The following is a 19,997-nucleotide window of genomic DNA, read 5'->3' on the forward strand; positions in this document are numbered from 1 at the left end:
TAAATAAAATGTAAAGTGCAAAGTTGGTAAGCTGAAATTCATGCATGATATGAAAAATAAAAAGGCAAAATGGTTACACATGTTTATGTATGATATGATAGCTGTGTTATTATTGGGGAAGAAAAAACTCCTTAAAATGACCTTGCATGTTTGAGGGTTATTATCTTTGAGTTTAAACATGCAGCATACAGATGGAATCTAGCAATAATAGTTCAGCAAGTCAAGACCTGTCAAGGGGTAATTGTGCATGCCTGTCACCTCAGTCAATTAATATGTCTGTTTTTGTGTCCTTTACGGTAAACAGTAAAATGCCTTGCAAAGACAAGAATACTACAAGAGTTCAGCTTAAGAACACCAACATTTTGATCACTTCCCTGATTTAATGTTCTTGTAGTTGGACATTTTTATACAAGTCATTCATCTTTTTCAAAATAAATTATAGATTAATTCCCCAAACCATTTGTTAACCCATGAAAGTTGCTTTAATTTTGACAATATTTTGTTACAGGGGATTACGTTGTCATGACTATATATTTTGAATTGAGCAGAAGAATGGGATACTTCACTATTCAGACATACATTCCCTGTATACTGACTGTGGTTTTATCCTGGGTGTCATTTTGGATTAAAAAAGATGCTACACCAGCAAGAACAGCATTAGGTAAGTTTAAAAAAAAATCTTCCACTATTTTGTATGATTTTAATATAGAAATGTTCATAAAATATCTATAATTAAAGCAATTTGATTCAAAGCAATTGATCTAATTTGAGAGTTACTTAACCATGCTTATAATATTTTTTTTTCAAGTATCCAAGTTAGTTTGTTGTTAGTTTGTTTTATTCTGACAATGAAATTCCATGTGTGCTACTTAAATTAAGACGGATTAGGTATTTGGAATAAATCAACTGCATAATCTGTTACTAAACCTTGAGATTAATGCCGTCACAAAAATGTAGTTTCCTTCCTGAATCTGCCAACTCAAAAGTCTCATTCAGTGTAAGGAAACAAAACTTGCCACAGACATTTAAGAAGGAAAGACACTATATTGGTAAAATAGTCTCTTGATAAAAGAAGTTTTACTTAGCAATTTTGACAAGAAATAAGAAAATAATCGTCTTTCCAGCTATAATCCACATATGAAAGCTCAGTCTTTTCAAGAGTTTTTGGTGGTCCTCAAAATCCTCTTAATGAAACACAAAATTATAGCAATTTTAGAATTGTTCAACATTTTATATCAGGTTTTTATGGTAAAAATTTTACCTTTCAATGTTTTGATTTGTGATAAGAGGTAATAAATAATATGATAATGAATATAGAAGTTGTTTTCCATAAAAAACATTTTCTTCAGAAACAGGGGAGCTGCCTCAATTCCAAATCCTTGCAAAGTCTCTCATTACATTGTGTTTTCTGTGATTTTTTTTTATTCTTTGTTTGACAATGAAGTACTATTTGAGATTAATTAGCCTGCAATATCTTCTGCCAATATTAGTTTCACATTCTTATAGAAAGTACATAAAAGAATTGGTAAATCAACAGGCAATGATATTAACATAAATTTAGTAACTATCATTGGATTTATCCACTCTTGATTACAAATATTAATTATCATTATAAGTAAGCCCCCGATTCAGTTTTGCTTTCTGTGATTTCAGTAGCCCACAGTCATGACGATTCAAAAATATTAAATGAAAAATCCTAGAAATAAATAATTCAAAGTTTTAAATTTTATACCATTCTGAGTAGCATAATGAATCTAGTACCACATCATCCCATCCCACCTGGAAGGTGAATGTGTATCATCCTTTTGTCTGGGATATCCATGCCGTATACATTACCCACCCGTTAGTCACTTAGTTAGCCATCTCAATTATTGGGTCATTTATAATAGTATCGCATTACTTCTATTCAAGTAATCCTTAAATTACATAACTATGCCCTCAAAACGCAAAGGTAGTGACACTGGCGATTTATATATGCCAATGAGAAGCCAAAAATTGCTTCAAGTGAAAAGATGAAAGTTACTGACTTAATAAAAAGTCAATAACTGACTTATTAAAAAACCAAATCATTATTAATAATGATTTCAGTCATATGCTAAAATCAAAATGCCCGTATCACTCGCCTCACTTCATCTCATCATACACATTGCATCAGCTCACATTATCACAAGAAGATGAAGTTGAATATGGTACAATGAGATATTTGAGAGAGAAGAACATTCACATAATTTTATTAGAGTATATTGCTATTATTGTTCTGCGCTATTTTTAGTAATTGTTAATCTTTTTACCGTGCCTAATTTATAAATAGTTTTATCATAGATTTGTCTGTATAGGAAAAAACATAGTGTATATAAGGTCTGGTACTATCTGCAGTTTCCGGTATCCACTAGAGATCCTAGAACATAACTCCTGTGGATAAGTAATATGCATAAACAAGCAAACACAAGAATCAGTAAAAGGATAGAGAGGATCTGAACAATACTATCTATGTCTCTGACTATTTGATATTATAGAACCTTAAATACATTATACAAATGGACTTAAACTTGTATCTTCACCATACACAAAAATAACAATACATGGATCAGGGATTTAAATGGCAAAGTTAAAAATATGAATATTCTTGAAGAAAAATCAGGACTTTGATATTGGGTTAGATAAAAATTTCTCAGACCAGAAATAAAAACCTCTGATGAAAGACACTTTAAAACATTTATGACCAAACATATATTTCTTGCTGTTGGACAATAATGTAACATCATGAAGACTTCTTGTTTGTATACAGTAAAGGTATCTTCTCCAATGTATAGTTTCTCCCTCTTCTTTTATTTTATAATGTTTTTTGGTGCACAGAAATTTTTATTTATGAATCTTTGTATTGACGGTTTCTGGCCTAAATATGTTGTAAGTATGGCTACTTTTAAGTTTTGTTGTAGAATAATATCATTAATTTCACAAAATAATACCCAGAATACCCAAGATACCATCAAATATCATTCATTATACTAAAAACTAGGCCAATATTGAGATGACACAGATGATAGAATTATCTGACCAGGATTTTAAAGTAGCAGTATAAACATGCTTCAGTGATGAATTACAAACACACAGGAACTAAGTGGGAAAAAATAGAAAGCTTCATCAAGGAAGTAGAAGATACAAGGAGAAACAAATGGAAGTTTTAGAATCAAAAGTAACCATTCCAAAATTAAGAACTTACCAGAAAGTTCAACAATAGAATGGAAGGGACCAAAGAAAGAATCAGTGAACTTTAACATAGGACAAGAAAAAATTACTCAATCTAAGCAACAAAGAGAGAAAATAGACTGAAAAGATACCAATAAATTGAGTTTGGGGACTTGTGAGATGATAAGAAACAGCCTAACATTGTGTCACCAAAGTTCCAGAAGGAGAAGAGAAGAGGATGGAGCTGAAAAAGTATTCAAAAAAATAATGGCTAAAAATTTCTCAAATTTGTCAAAAGGCGTAAATATGCATATTCAAGAAATGAAGGAATTCCCAAACAAAATAAAAACAAAGAATTTTTTTAAAAGATGGCACTATCTCTTAAAAAAAAAAAAAAGCAAAACAAAACAAAACAAACACTTGGATGACAGTGTATTCCTCACCCCAATCATTGGGGCCAGAAGGATGTGCAGAACATTTGCCAGCTGTAGAAAGGAAAAGATTGCATACCCAGAATTCCACACCCAGTGAGACTATCCTTCCAAAAAAAGAAGAAATCCATATATTATTTGTCACTAATAATGCACCTCAAAACAAGGGCCCAAAACAGCTCTTGAAATAGAAATGAAATTATGAGCAAACAATATTTGGAACAAGAAGTAGGAAAAACTATCATAAACAGTGAAGATAGGAGTACATAAAATAGGCTTTGAACCTCCTTTTGAGTTTTCTAAATTCTGTGTAATGGTTGAAGCCAAAAATCAGAATGCTGCTTGATGGAGTTTTTGAATATTTCAGGGAAATAATTAAGACCATTAGAATCAGGGAAGAGCAAAGGGCAATAGGTTTCTTCTCTTAATTCAAACTGGCAAATTGACAATAGGCAATAAATTATGTATATGTAATATAATACTTGGAAGAACCACTAAAATTACACAAGTGACACATTCATAAACACTGTGGGGGCTGAGTGTATAACTCAGTGGGTACAAGCTGTGGGTTTAGCCCAGGACACCAAAAATATAAATAAACAAATAAAACGTAGACAGATCAAGACTGAATTCTAAAAATTGGTGCAATACCCACAGGAAGGCAGGAAAAAAGAAAACAAGATCGAAAAAAAAAAAAAAAAACAAACAGACAAACACAAAACTAAATGCAATGGTATGCCTTAAATATTAATAATTATATCCAACATAAATCATCAGAATATACCAATTAAAAATAAGTTGACAGTGAATAAAAGATAAAACATGAACCAACTATGATCTGTCTATAAGAAAGTCACTTCAAATAGGATGATATAGGTAGGTTAACATAAATCTTCATGAACACTTTATTTGTAAGAGCCAAATCCTGACAGGAAAATGCCTCAACAAGTGAGTAATAAGTATTCCATTTGTTTACAATAAAAATGAATTAAAAAAAAAAAGAAAGAAAATAAAAATCCAGTCTTTGGAAATAAATTCTAAAAAAAAAAAAAAAAAGAAACTCTGGCACATCCCCACCATGGAGTGAATATTGCTTCCCAGTAGAAAGGAACAAACTATTGGTATAGCAGCAATTTGAATGGATCTCAAGGGCATTGCCCTAAGTGGAGGGTAAAAAATTAAACACCAAAATTACTCTTTGTTTCTGACTTAAGTAAAATATGAGAATTTGTACTCATCCATCCCTCTGAGGTCAGAAAGAAAGTTGCTCTGGGGTCCTGTGAGGCCAGATGTTCTCCAAAGAATTGTACATGTATCAGAATCACCCGAGATTCCTTCTGAATGCCCTGGTGCTTTCCCATTGGAGGGAGACATGGCTATAGTGCCAGCGAGGATCCTGCAAGAGTACCCTGTGGCTGTGTAGCTTAGATACCTATACTAAACAGGAATTCCCCACCCAAAATTTTTATTCTCTTCTGGGCATTGTGTAATTTCTTTGTATGGGTTGCAGGGCTGGGTGATGGCAGAGTGGAAGAGAGAGGTAGCCTGCACACAATACAGCCCAGTAGTGACAAATGATGTACAAAATAGATAACTTCACTGAAATAGAAATTAAGATTTTGAAGTTCTTCTTACACATGACATGTTCACCCCATGTTTTAGGCTGAATTAGATATTTATTATAAGAGCTTTTCCCACAAACATACCTCTGGCATTAATGTCAACATTTCTAGTTCACACAGCATTTTAAAATGAAGTGTTGCAACTTCCTCACATAAAGGAGAGCCAGGGATTCTATTCTTATTATATTGATAAAAAAAAAAATCAAAGAAGGTAATTGTCACCCCATTACCATATGCAGAGAAGATGCAGGACAAAACTGAGGACTGGGACTTCCAAGTCAATATCCTTTATGCTAGGCCAGGCTGTCCACACTCGTGCTTTGAGCTCAATCTGCAACTGCTCTAAAAGACAGTGATGCTACAGCTAGGTGAGGAGTCCTGTCATTCATCTGTCATGTATACCTAACTCTGAGTAGTACTGCAATGCAGTGTTAACATATAGGTGCCTGTGATTCTGTGGTCCATGATGCTGACCTTCCCAACCTCTGGCAGGTCTGATTTCCCAGGGAGTCCTACCAGGAGGCAGTGACCCCTAACTTGCCTCACATGATAATCACTCTTCTCCATTTCACTCTTCATGTTCAATAACCTTCATCCCCGTTTTCATTTGTTTTCCTTTTAAACTATCCATCGCTATCTTAATCATTTCCAGTGTTTGAATATGCCTTTAGTGTTGACTCGCCTACATGAAATCGTAAAAGTCAAACCAGTATTGGGTATTATCAATTAATTGATTCATTCAAAGCAAAATGTTTACTTAAGTACCTAAAATGTGCTGGCTGCTATGCTGGGTGATAGGCAAATGAAGATGAGCAAGATCCAGTTTTGCTTTTAAAGATTACACAATCTATTTGAGGAGACAGACATGTGAAGACAGATGCAATTCACTGTGATAATGCAAAAAAAACGAGGTACACAGAGTAGATGGCACAGATGGCAGATGCTCACATTGTCAACTCTGTCTGGGATGTTGTCAAGGGAAGGCAGCTCAGAAAGAGTGGTGCTGGGTTGGGGCTTGAAGCATAGTGGGAGTTTACACATTGGGTAGGATGGGAGGAGAGAGAAAGAAAAGGGTTTATCTGGCACAAGAAAAGTGAGATGTGGAATAGCACAGAATGCACAGGAAAACTGCAAACTGTATCTTCACTAAAAATACTTAAAAGACAAAATGTCAAACGATAAGAAAATTACAAAAGAAAACAATGTGTCAATTCTGGTACAGAGGATCCTCAATGTACGATGGAGATATGTCCCACAAAACCTCATCATCAGTTGAAAATATCATAAATCAAAAACGTATTTAATATACCTAACCTCCTGAACTTTCTAGCTTAGCAACAGAGTGCACTGTAAAGTATTGGGGGCTCCCTCTGGTGATCATGTGGCTGACTGTCAGCTGCAGTTCGAGGACACTGCTGAGCATTGAGAGAATATTGGTACCCAGGGAAAAAGATCTACCTTCAAAATTTGAAGTACAGTTTCTACTGAATGCATCTCACGTTCATGCCATCATAAAGAAGAAAGATCTCAAGTTGAACATAGGTCAGAGCTTGTCCACATTTTAATGTCATTCTGAAGATTATTATAAGAAATGTTATCGAAACCTCTTACAAATTGTATAGATGTTAAAATCAAAAGACTCTGTTAAGTGTGCAGTGGTCAAGGATTCCTGGTAAATAGTCATGGTAGAGTGGGGCATTGTGAGTGATCTCTTGTTTTTGTCACATGGCACCTTCTCACCACCTGATGACTATCCCCCATGCAGGCATCACCACAGTGCTCACCATGACCACGCTCAGCACCATAGCCAGGAAGTCCCTGCCACGAGTGTCCTATGTGACAGCCATGGACCTCTTTGTGACCGTGTGCTTCTTGTTCGTCTTTGCTGCTCTAATGGAGTATGCCACCCTCAATTACTATTCAAGCTGTAGAAAACCAACTGTCACGAAGAAGAAAACCTCGGTGAGTGGCAAAGATAGCAAAGATTTTCTGGAAGGTAGTGTAAGGATATGTTAAGATAAATATGTGCTAAAATGCAATCGTGTTCCTAAGAATCTTACAAAACGTGATATAAATAGCTAACTCCACAAGACTTTGAAACACTAGACAGCAATTCTGGAGATGTGAATGTAACCCTCAACTTCTCTCCAGCTCATCACCTGCAGGTTACAAGGACTGGTTTAGACATACCTTAATGACTGCTCTAACTAGGGTTATCTGGGGTACAGATGCCCATGGCAGTTCACTAATTTTTTCTTTTCTTTTCTTGCAGTTATTGCATCCAGATTCCTCGAGATGGATTCATGAGCGTATAAGCCTACAAACGCCCTCGGTGTGTATAGCTTTACGGGTGTTAATATTTCTGAGGAATTTTATTAAACTAGCTTGCATTTGAAAGAGATGTTTCTGTTTATATATGCATGTACTGAAGACCCATGAGTGATGCACATGCTGCTACTTTTTAAAATCCAGTTCGGAACATTAGAAAAATAGAGTAGAAAATTAACCATAGTCCTTTTTTTTTTCAGAGTTTATAGTATACATGTCAGACTTTTTTCTAAGCATGCAAATAACATATTAATGCATGTTAGACAAACTAAATTATGGTCTATATATTGTTTTATAACCTCTTTGGTAACTCAAAAGTATGTACTTAACTTTTAAATCACTGATATGAACTACCACTTGCATAACAAGTTTCACGTGTGATTGGATTTTTATTCCTTTACACCATATCAATTCCCTAATTACACTGAATATTTTATGTCCCCTCCCACCAGACATCACAGGTGGTTTTCTGTTTCAGTACCTTATATTTAGAGCAGAGTCTCCTCTTTTTCATAAGGAGACTCTGTAGCTCTCTGTACTCTGGAAGAGCATATCATTGTAGTTCTGACAGAAGGTTAGTGGGCAAGCCGCTTTTACAGCTGTGGGAAGTGAACAAATGCTTCCAAATAGTTCAGACTGAAACATAAGGGAAAGAGGCCATGTGGAATAACAGACACAAGTCAGAACTAATAGCCTGAGGCCCACAGAGCACATTCTCAGACACAGCCAGGGGGTTGGGAGCTGAGGGAAAAAAAATATTGACATCTTTGGTATAGAAATGCTATTGCCAAAAGAAGGGGGGGAAATCTAACACACAGAAAAAAAAAACTTTCACAAAACTAGAAGAACACATTTTAAAAAGAGGAAAAGTTTAATGTCCTTGAAAAAACAATTCACAGACAAGGGTGCTAGACCAAGTGAGAAGACACAGTCAGAGGGATTTTTCAGACAGAGCTTATACTGTAGTCAAAGAAAATGGACTCTTTCAATAATATAGATGAGAATTGTCACTGCTTCAACTGCTTTTCATTGCCAACAAGAAAGAGCAGAAATGAGCAGCCTCTCCAGAGATGGAGGACATGTTTCTGGCTCCAGTCACATTGTGGTCTAGGCAAGTTGTGCCTCAGTATCCTAACCTGTCAAATGCAAGGCTAATGTGCTCCACAGGTACCCAGGAAACACCATGTTCCAGGAGGTCATGAGGCTCCATTATCCACACAGGCAAAGGAGTGAGTCCAGGTTCAGTTTGACCAAGGATGACTTTGAGGAAGCATTTATTAAAATTCTTCCTTGGCCATAGTTTGAAATATTTGTGACAAATGGGAGGCATGCTTGTGAACAAGTACTTACACAATGGGAAGTATAGCTGTCTAGGGCACAGGTAAGAGGTACCTATTGCTTGATGCACCTTGGGCTGTTTTTATTGCACTGCATATTGATTGATGTGTTGCTCTTGTTGCCTGCAGAACTATTCTCTCCTGGATATGAGGCCACCTCCGCCTGCGATGATCACTTTAAACAATTCGGTGTATTGGCAGGAATTTGAAGATACCTGTGTCTATGAGTGTCTGGATGGCAAAGACTGTCAGAGCTTCTTCTGCTGCTATGAAGAATGTAAATCAGGATCATGGAGGAAAGGGCGGATTCACATAGACATCTCGGAGCTGGACTCGTACTCCCGGGTCTTTTTCCCCACGTCATTCCTGCTCTTTAACCTGGTCTATTGGGTTGGATACCTGTATCTTTAAGTGCTGCCCTTAGTGATCAGTGAGGAGCACTTGGTTCACATCCTTCACCTTCCATCACCCCCAAACTTGTAGTGACCAGTTGGGTGTAGCAAGGAAGGACACTGCTCAGTTTATCTTAAGTTATAAACTAGCTTTCAGCAGAACAGGAAGTATCTGGCAAATATTCCTAATATGTACACATACACACATTAATTTAATTTTCAAGTGATATTCTTGCTAATCCCTTACTGCATCTGTAGCTTGGTGATATTTATTAATGGTTTTGGATATTGGAAGCAGCCGCCTATTACCCTTGCAAAGAAATCTGTAAAACACAGAAGCAAATGTCTGAGAAGCTCTCTCAGGCTCCCACCCATTATGTATCTTTCCTTCATAGCCCTCAGCACCAGAGCCCATGTGTACTGAATCCCTCTTAGCCAAGACACACTTGTGCTGGTCTCATTCCCATGCTCACAAGACACTCTAAGTTCAAGTGCAAACTGCAGTGAGTTTTGAACCCAGTTTCCTCCTTCTGCAGCCTCTTTTGCTCTAGCACCACCATCGTTATTAGCTAGCCTCCCTTTTCCTAACAGCCTTACCCTAGGCCTGGGAGGACTTCACAAATCTCCTTTTGAGGAAAAGAATTATGATTTTCAAAATTCTCATGTTACCGAAGTCAAAGATGTTAATTATCTCTGAACATTAGGTTATTACTTTATTCTAAACTACTGTAAATCAACAGTATTTGAAATTTGGGTTCTTGGATTAGTTCAACTTGAGTTCAGCAACATTTCCCCTTGAGATCTGTATTTTATTAGACCAAGGCTCAACTGCAAAGTATGGATCTAGTCTGTGTGGTTATTATGGGTTCAATAATTGTCTTCATCTTGTGAAGAAAGAGATACAGCATGTACAAGACTTTGTCTTGAAAACATATTCTAGAGTGTGAAAGCATCATAGATAGAATTTTAAAAATTTCTTAGTAAATATTAATTTTCAAGTCAAACCAACTTTAGATGCAAAAAAGGTTAATGGCAATCATCAATTATCTATTTTGATGAACAAATATTGTTTTATACTTTGAAATATGGATACATAGCAAAATCCCAAAGAAAAAGAATCCCAAGTCAATACTCTTTTGATATTTTTATAACACAAAACTAATTTGCTTCTTGATATTAGTTCTTTGTTATAACTAGATGCCAGTATGAACTTCATACGACTCTTTTAAAGCTTCCCTCCATCAGTAGGAAAAAACAAAAACCTACCAGTTAGTTAATAATGCTTTGACATTATTAAAATTTTAATACCAGAATCTTTGTGCTTTTCATCTTACACACACACATCCACACACACTGAAATAATTTTATTGGAAACCATTCATTTTTCAATTATCCATTGTGCATATCATTATTATTCAAAAAACTAAAACATTATGTAGAAAATTATATAAAAGTTCTAATTTCATCCAATATACTGAATGTATACAAGAAAGGAGATGCAAGTGGAAGAGAACAGAAAGACTGATATTAGATATGTCTATTTATTCTTAAGAACATTGTTTCATATCAAATGAATGCAAAGATACAGATATATGGCCACCCAGTTTTCAAGGTTCCAGTCTATGTAGAGCCACTCAATCCCATTGTTTTCCTTTCTGTAAAACTCACTGTCCTTAAGTTTGATACTTGCTGTTTAAGCAACAAGTCAATTGACTTCTGCTTAGTAACTTCAATTTAAAAAATAAGATAATAAATACTTGTGGGGAAATAGGTTGAGAACAATGGTTTAAGTGAAATATCTTCTCCTCCAGAGAATTAGTATCCTAGTTCTGTTTGACAAGCATGAAGGTCCCTTTTCACCTGTGGCAGACACACTCTGGAGGTGCCCTGATGGAAGAAATTCTGTGCCACACCAGATCTCTGAGCGCAGAGGGCAGGCAGCACCAACACAATTCCCAACATTATATAATTTCTAACAACATGAAGAATTTAAACCTATTATATTGTAAAAGAAGTTCTGGAGAAAACTAAATTTTCTAATAAAATTTTTCTTAAAAGGAAAATAAATAACCTAAAAGCAATTTTTATAACACAGATTTGTTCCCATGTTACCTTAAAAACAATTCTACAAATGCTTCTTATCTTAAAACCACTCAATATTTGAACATTGTTAGAAACTCTCATGAAATTTTAGGTGTAGAATGTATATACCAATAAACCCCATTTTCAGAATCCAGCCATTCTCTTCCTCCCGACCACAGCTATCCTCCTGATCAAAATGCAGTAGTTCACAGTTTCTGCTCCTTGAAGGAGAACCTCCATCTCAAGAGAGTCTAAACAATGTTCACCTAATAGAGCATAAAATGGATTCCTGCACATTTAGCAATCTCCCCACTACAAAGTCTGACTAAAAAGAACCAAAGCATCCCCTGAGAGCATACCAATGCCCATTTCTCTGCATAATTCATGCACTCCACATCAATGTCAACTCCTGAGATGAGCCTTGTCAGTCCACAATACAGGAGAGACACGTGTACCTTGCTCAGGTGCAGAGCTCAGGGGCTTTCAGAACATATATGTTTACTTTGGGGAGAAAAGAAGAGGAAGAGCACTGGGAAAGAATGAGGGGATTGTGAGCAACCCCCTTAACTACTCTCCTTCACTAGGATGCTTGATTATGGAGGACACATGTGGGGCACACAAACTCTAGACTGTTCCACACAGCCTGCCCCAGCATACCGTGCATGTAGAATTGGTGGAGGTTTTGAGTGGAAGTTGTCAGAGTAATCTGCATTCGGAAGGTGCTAATGTGCTCCTCACTTTAGAGATACTCAAAATTGAGGAGATGACAGTTCCCTGTTTGGACAAAAATTCCAAATTTTTGATCACTGTGGATCAAACATGAAACTGTGACTATCTCTCCTAAGCCACATCCTGGGTGAGGGGGATGAAGAATAACTTAAAAAGGCATTTCACACATTAATAAAATTAAATCACAATGCCTCTTCAGAAATTAAAAGGTTCCAAAACCACAGACCAGAAGAGAGACTCCCCAGATCCTGGACAGAGAAGGACATTGTTAATATAATTTATTATGGACTCAGCCAATACTGCCCCAATTTACCCAAAATATGCCTTAAAATAAAACAAAACTCAAATAATATGCATCTTGTAAGATTTTCCATTTCCTGCAGTCAACTATATTTTATGCCAGGTTTTATTTCTCTTTTATGCTTAGATGAAAAGAGGACTTCATTTCTTTATATGACAAACAGTCTTGTCCTCAACTTTACATCAAATCAGCTCAGTAAAAAGTTTCTGTGGATTCTTCAATTGAGGAAATGCATGCCCTTGATCACAAAGCATTTTCATGCTACATATGGGAAATAGGGGTCAACCTGAAAGTTAGCAACCTAGTCCTTGTGACAAGGCTACGAATGTCCAGTGAATGTCCATAGAGAACCTTCACACCAAATCATCTGAACTGATAACAGCCTGCTGCAGTAAAAGTTAATTGTGAGGCATGTTGTTTTGCAGCTCTGCCACACTCTGGAAAAAATGGAGGAGGGAGACTAGTAACCCTATTTTCCATTGACTACTCCTTGCAGCAACTGGGAAGCAATGGGCCACTCTTTCCAAAGGGCTAGAATACAACACAAACAAAACCTCTACTTCCTTAGTCATTTTAATCTTGGTTGCCAAACTAGACACTTTTTGTGTTTTTCTTTGAGACTTGAAAAGTAGTAACTGGTCTCTAACCATTATACTTACCACCTTATCAGTTCAATGCTCTCAAGGCACCAAGCATTTTGAATCCACTCTGGGATCTTGCAACAGTTTCTGAGTGCTTTTTTCTGAGAGTTTATAAACTATATACATATGAGATTTCATCTTCAATTTCTATTAAAAATAGTGAATAACTTGAGACAAATGTAACTGATGTAAATACATAGAAGTTCAAATGTTAAACTCCATCCGTACTGATAAACTATCTATTTCGGGCTTCAGAAACTATCCTTTAAAAACATTATTTAGAGAGGTATGTGAAAATAAGGAGTAAAATAACCAAATTGCAAATACACTGTAAATATTCAATTCATAATTTCTTGCTGGTCCGCTTTCAAATTGTCTAAATTGAGAAAGTGTATAATCTATACATATTTCTTTTTCTCATTTGGACTGTAGGAAACTTTGGGTTTAAAGAGGTTAGAAGTACCTCCATATTTGTGTTATCTCTATAATCATACCCAAAGAACTAAAAAATATTGAACACTTCAGGATAAATGATAAATCCCATCTCTGATCCCTTATTGACTTATCTTTTAATATAAAAATAGATTTCTATGATTACAGGGATGAAAATGTATGTCCTTAGATGGTAGAGTAACAACTTACCCATTCTTTATTTCTAGAAGAATAAAAAATTGCTTCATTCTGTTTTTAATGTCTGAAAGTTTTGAAGACTAGTAGTGACCAGGGCATTTCCATTTTCCATTTTTTAAAAAGTTCTTCTGATTACAAGGTAGCAATTATAGGATACAAGCTTTGTCTACTTCTATTAAGGTCAAAAAGGAGACTGTTTCCATTTATTTATTTATTTATTTATTTATTTATTTGTTTATTTTCAGAATGTCCTCTAGTTCAATGATGCTTTGATTTTTTTAATGTTGTCAATAAGATCCCTTAAAACTTTTACTGCTCTGATGACATAAAATCCCAATATTAGATCAGTTTAAATAAATCAGTGCTAAAAAAATTAGTTGGACTATTGGTCACTAATATATGTTCCACATTCTGAGTTAATCAAATGGGTTTTTCAGATTATATTATACAGGTACATCAGCTAGAAAATAATTAGGCAAATAAAACATATTTACACACACACACACACACACACACACACACACACACACTCACACACACAAAATCACCCAGAATAAGCACTGTTTGAATATACTGTTCAGGTAATTGAGGCAAATGTAAATTGCTTTGCTTGATCTATTCAGATAAGTACCTACTTTTACCACTTCATTTTTCGCATTTGTAAACACAATAGAAGATTTCCCCAGCCCAATGAGCCAGGTACACAATATGAGGGTAATAACAGTTCCTGCAAGGAAGGAAGCTCCTCTATATCTGCTGAACAGTTTAAATTGAATAGGCTGGAAAGAACATTGATTCTCAATAATGATTCCTCCCAGATTGAGCAAATAGCTGCTGTATTTTCTCTCTTCTATGTATTCAGGGTTCCTTCTTTATTTTTTCCAGCAAAGTACAGTCCTCCCTTCACATCTACAGGTTCTGAATCCATAGTTTCAACCAACCAAGAATGGAAAATATTTTTTAAAAAATTACATCTGTACCAAACATATACGGACTTTCCTGTCACTTCCTGAAGGACACAGTATATTAGCTACTTAACACAGAATTTACCACATTGCATTAGGTATTATAAGTCATCTAGGGGTGATTTTAAGTATACAGAAGGATGTGTGTAGGTTCTATGCAAACACTACACCATTTTATTTAAGATATTTCAGCATCCTTGGATTTGTTATCTGTGGGAGTCCTAGAACCAGTCCCCTGCAGATCCCAAATGAAGACTATAATGTTTACATTTGCTATGATAGCCTTAGACACAGATTTCTTCTGGTTGCCCCACCTACTGAAGTTCCATCCTGGTAAGTGATGGTTATGTACATAACACATCCATTTAATATTTTTTAAAATATGCATTTCTTAGACCGGGAGCCTGCAACATGTTAATTTCAGTCCCCAAGGTATCAGACTTCTCAAAATGACAATATTGCCACTAATTCTTTTTCACAGAAGGATTAAAGTTCCCATTTTCCACAAAACATTTTTCTAATACAGGATAGTTGGTAAAGCAGAATCCAGGGTCAGCTGCAGGAAAATGACTTTTAGACACTGAACGGTCCCTTAATGGATATTGTGATAATCAGGTTGGGCGATAATATGGGAAGGGATCACTCAGGCAAAGCAGGGCAGGCAAATGATCCCAGTAAGGGTGTGATTGCACTGGCTCACAAGAGTCTTCCAGGATATCTGGAGTAGACTACCATCAATTTTACATCTTGATTAATTGCTTCATGTAATTAATAGGAAGATGAGGCTATGCTAGCTCAGAGTACTTTATTGGAAATTAAAGCTTGTTCCCTAATCTACAAAGATCTGTTGGAAAGGACAGTGTTTGATTTGAGTTTATAAAAGATTTACTGGGAACATCTTAAGTAGAAGTCCTAACCCAGTGTCAGATTCTGATTCTCAGGAACAAATGATGAGTGCTTTTGATTTGGTTAGTGTTTATTACAAGTTTTTTTTTTAATTAAGTGTTATTCATATTTATAACAGGAAGGAGTTTGGGGCTCAATTTTATTAATGAGTGAAGGACCTCTAATACACAGAGTACTTTGATGGGGCAATAAGAATGCCCAATCCTCTGTCTCAACCAACCATCAGTTTACTCACCATAATCATTGGGTACTTGCACATCCAGGGTGGCCTGGGAAGTTGCAGAAAGGTTAAAAAAGAAAACAATTCATTCTTAATGACTTCCAATGTTATTAAAAGATAAGTAATTTAGTAGAATGTGTGTATACCTTGTGGACTGAGATTTTAATTTTTTAGCCCGATATGTCAGTAGATATTTAGATGAAATAAACTATACTACATCACTGTTCCTTTCTAACCCTTAGCTGTTGATTCAACACAAAGATTGAATGTCTTTTCCAAGGTAGGACCAAATTAGAACTCATATTAAGAAAAAAATGGAAAGTTGTATTTATGCTTAAATATTAACGAAATCACAGTCAAAATTTTTGCTTGCCTAAAACATTTTCAGACTTGCTCTTTTCTCAGTAGTCCCAGCTCAAGAAGAATCTGAAATCACTATGTATGAGAGCATTCCACCCAATTTATGTTTTTTGGTTACCTTCATTCTTTTTTATCTCATTTGGCAATTTCATTCCTCTTCTTAAAGAAAATGTTTGAATTAGCTAAATACTATTTCTTTTCCCTAAAATGGATGCATCTTTGGAAATGGCAAACTTTGTTACTGAAAGGACATCACTAAGCTTCTTTTCACATCATTTGGGTCTGAGCTTTAGTTCTCAGTAACTTATCTTGGCATTTTTACTTTGAATAGAAATATACATGAGAAAATATATACTAGTGAAGTTTATAGAATTTACTATTATATTATCTCTGTTTAGAATAACTTTTATTAAAACTTCTAAAAGACACTTTCAATCATTCTGAATCTTCACGATGGCTAATTTTGTGCTAGTGAACAATGTTTACATGCTAATATGTTTGTACAGTTACATGTTTTTCTTTATGAGCAGCTCCTGGACAGAGCAAAAAGTAGATTTTTTTTATGAGTGCATAGTCTATGGAAGATTCTAGGAGAGTTAACCGTTTTCAGGGATTGGATCTGTATCTTCTTTGGAACAAGGGGCCATCTTGTGTTTACATGCAGTGATGTGTATATTTGTGTCTGTATGTACAGTGGTAAAACTGGACAACTTATTACTGTGTGTATTACTCTAACCCTCACCCCAAATTTAGTTGAAACAAGTAGAAAGGAGCACAGTTTCCTAGTGATAGTCTATTAGCTTATTAAGCCTCTGGTTAAGACAAAAAAGAGAGAAGGAGAGGGAGACAGAGAGAGAGATAAATGACAATCTATATTTCCTGAAAATGTGGGATCACATTTTTTTGTTAAAAAAAAAAAAAATCAAGCTTACATACTTGATCTAAAGTTGCTCTGGAATCCAAACAAGTCTGTCTCATTTTAAGAGCACTTGAGTATCACTGTTTTTACTTGGGTGCACATCTGAGCCATTCCTTGGTCATTTGTGCATCATGGTCAGGTTTAGCTGATAAACTAAAAGTAGTTCTCAAGATTCAGATGGCAAATAACCATCGTCACACCTGTTTAGGAAGCTGTATTCACAGATGACATAAGTAGCATCAGGTCTGTCTTGAACTTTGCAGTGTGTTGGAATCTGCCACAGTGCACGCGGAGGATCCTCTCTCTGTGAAGCTTGTGTGGAAAGTGAAATCAAAACTGTCAGGGGTCCTGGAAGATGCAGCAGGCAGAAAGGGGTGGCAGAGGGGCGCAGGTCGGCTCTCTGTTCTATGGAATCCTTCCTGCCTGTAAAGTCATTGTCCAGGTGAGAGGATGGTGTAGGGATTCCAGAATCTGTGAGCATTTTGGAATCGGCTCTGAGCGTCTGGTGTAGATGCGCTTGGCCCCTAGGAGGGGAGACCTTCCCTGCCTAAGTTCGGGTCTACCCCTAACCATACAAGCGAGTGGAGGCTGGATCAAGGTCCCTGTCCTCACCAAGTGGCCTCCAACAACCCCTGTTCTCCAAATGTCCCACGAGGGCTTGGAGGCCCTGACTCGGGGTGGTGGGGCCGTCTCTGGCGGTTCCAAAGTCCCGCTGTCCTCCTCCCCTCCATAGAGGACCTGAACCCCGCTATCCGTGCTACTCGTGGTGTCCTAGTGAAACGAGGGCGCAGACGCGCCCGACGTGCCTTGGCGACATGGGCGGCACCGCGCCCTGCTTCGCGCGTCCCGTCCCCGCCGCGCCCTCGGGGTCGTGCCCTGCCTGGAGCCAGCTGGGCATTATGGCTGGGCCGCTCTCTGTATTTGTATTTGGATTCCTACGTTTGTACTTCTACTACAAATAAATGCACATGTTGTCAGAAATACTGAAAGTGTGTATCTTTCTGGTTTGGGTGGATGACCAGGAGGGCAGCTGCTGGGGTCAAGGGCAGAGAGGTCTGCTCTGACTGCTTACCTGGAGGAGTGTGGCACCAAATGCCCTGCTCAGATGCTCACCTCTGAGGACCTTGGTCCGGGGATGGATTATGCAACTGGAATGGGGGGGTTCCTCTGGCTGAAAATTTAGACATGGTCATTTTCCAAGGGAAACTCATTCCTTCACTCCTGCTAAAGCTCATAAATGTAGACAATCCCCCTACGGAAAGCAGGAGACCCCACTCTGGCCAAGTCACACAACTGGTCCCAGACCCTCTGTCTCCCTTGCAGCACTCAATAGAATTTAATAAGGAAGGGTTCTGGCTCCAGCCCCTACAACAACGCATCAGGAACCCAGGCTGACTCATCCGGAGGTGGGTAAGACAGCTCCCTTGGAGAAGGTGCCGCAAACCTATACTAAAGGAAGGGCACACCTTCACAAACCAACCTGAGAGCAAACATACATCAACCACCACTGAGAGTAGATATTAAAGGATTTTAAGTACTGAACTTGAGTCTATAAGAATTGAACAAATTTTACTGAAAGAGAGCAATTCTATGTGGCCTAAGCTCACCCAACATGATTTCAACACCATAGTCCTGTTCCTCTGGGATGTTGCTGCACTGTTCCTCTGGGATGGTTTGAGATGGGGGACTATGAAACAATTTTTGCCACCTCTACCTGCTTCTATCAGAGCCAAGACCTACAAAAAGCCACTTTCCAGGCATGCAAGACATTAGGTTTGTAGACGTTAGTTGTATCACTCCAAAGTATCTATTTTGGGGTTCTCAGTATTATTTCTTAGATTGCTTCAATCTGTGCTGGAAAAATGGTGAAAGTTTCATTTTCACTAATCCTTCCCTCTTAGCAGAATTAGCAGTTTCCCTGGTTTGAGATCAAAGCCACAGGTCCCTCCAGAAATAAATCACAATAATAGCTGGAATTTATTGAAGATTAACTTCGCACACATTGAATTAGTCCTTAAAGCACCTTATGATGGAGGTACTAGTTTTGTCACCATCTAATTGATGAAAATGCTGAGGCTTGCTTAACAAGATAGACAGTAAAATACAGAAAAGAGGAATAAAATGGTGGGAGATGTAGCTCAATGGTAGATAGATTGCCTGGCATGTCAAGGCCTTGAGTTCAACTCCCAGCATCCTCCCCCCAAAATGTAAATACTTTAAGCATCCGTTCTTGGTTGCCACACTTTGCCAGTCAGCATCATCAAAACTTTGATACTGTGGAGTGTACTGCAGTAGATTCTTTTAATATGGTGGACATTTAATTCGCTTTAAAGTACTTCTGTTTGGGAAAGAACTTCACTTTCAAAAGGATATCTTAAAAATGTGTTAAAATGGCACGCTGAGGTCAATTGTGTCTGGTAGGGATCCACATAAATCAATAAGAGTTACTCTAAAATAAAAAAGTAATATATAGAATGTTCTCTCACTTGTGAGTTAGGAACAGGGACTTTCTCTAGCACAGAAGTGGAGTGGCAGTGACTGCAGGTCATGCCCAGAGCTAGACTGTACTGATTACCACTGTGAGTGAGGAGAGATTTCACAAAGTGGCGAGGAGATGTGGGTCTCTATACCATGCTCATTCATCTTCCCTTTTCTAAAAATCCTTCAATGACTCTCCCTAGGGCAGTAACCTCTCAAGGGACACCATTTTCAAGAAGGGCACCATTCCCTCATTATCTTTGATCCAAAGCAAAGTCACATCCAAGTAGAGCCCAGAAAGAGCATCCGGAGATCTTTTCCCTGGGAAGGTAGCAGTTACTCTTAAGAGGTTACAGAATACTTTAGAAGTCAAGGAACACGCATGGTAACTTATTTTAAGGGTGTCAGAATGAGAGAGGACCAGTTTCAAAGCTGATGTGACTGTGTTTATTTATAAGGAGGTTAAA

At 37.1% G+C, this 19,997-nt stretch overlaps 1 protein-coding gene and 1 long non-coding RNA gene across 2 annotated transcripts in view; one reads left to right on the plus strand and one right to left on the minus strand.

Moving 5' to 3' along the window:
- Positions 1-11,379, plus strand: part of Gabrg3 (gamma-aminobutyric acid type A receptor subunit gamma3) — a 640,380-nt gene extending 629,001 nt beyond the window's left edge. Inside the window, exons 7-10 of the mRNA XM_047539871.1 lie at positions 509-661; positions 7,008-7,204; positions 7,515-7,574; positions 9,037-11,379. Coding sequence (XP_047395827.1) covers positions 509-661; positions 7,008-7,204; positions 7,515-7,574; positions 9,037-9,318 — 692 coding nt within the window. The 3' untranslated portion in view covers positions 9,319-11,379. The remainder of the gene's footprint in view (positions 1-508; positions 662-7,007; positions 7,205-7,514; positions 7,575-9,036) is intronic.
- LOC124976857 (uncharacterized) overlaps positions 1-19,997 on the minus strand; it is a 163,081-nt gene that overhangs the window by 44,351 nt on the left and 98,733 nt on the right. The gene's annotated exons all lie outside the window — the stretch shown is intronic.

The sequence above is a fragment of the Sciurus carolinensis genome, chromosome 2, assembly GCF_902686445.1.
Source record: "Sciurus carolinensis chromosome 2, mSciCar1.2, whole genome shotgun sequence".
Lineage (NCBI taxonomy): Eukaryota > Metazoa > Chordata > Mammalia > Rodentia > Sciuridae > Sciurus > Sciurus carolinensis.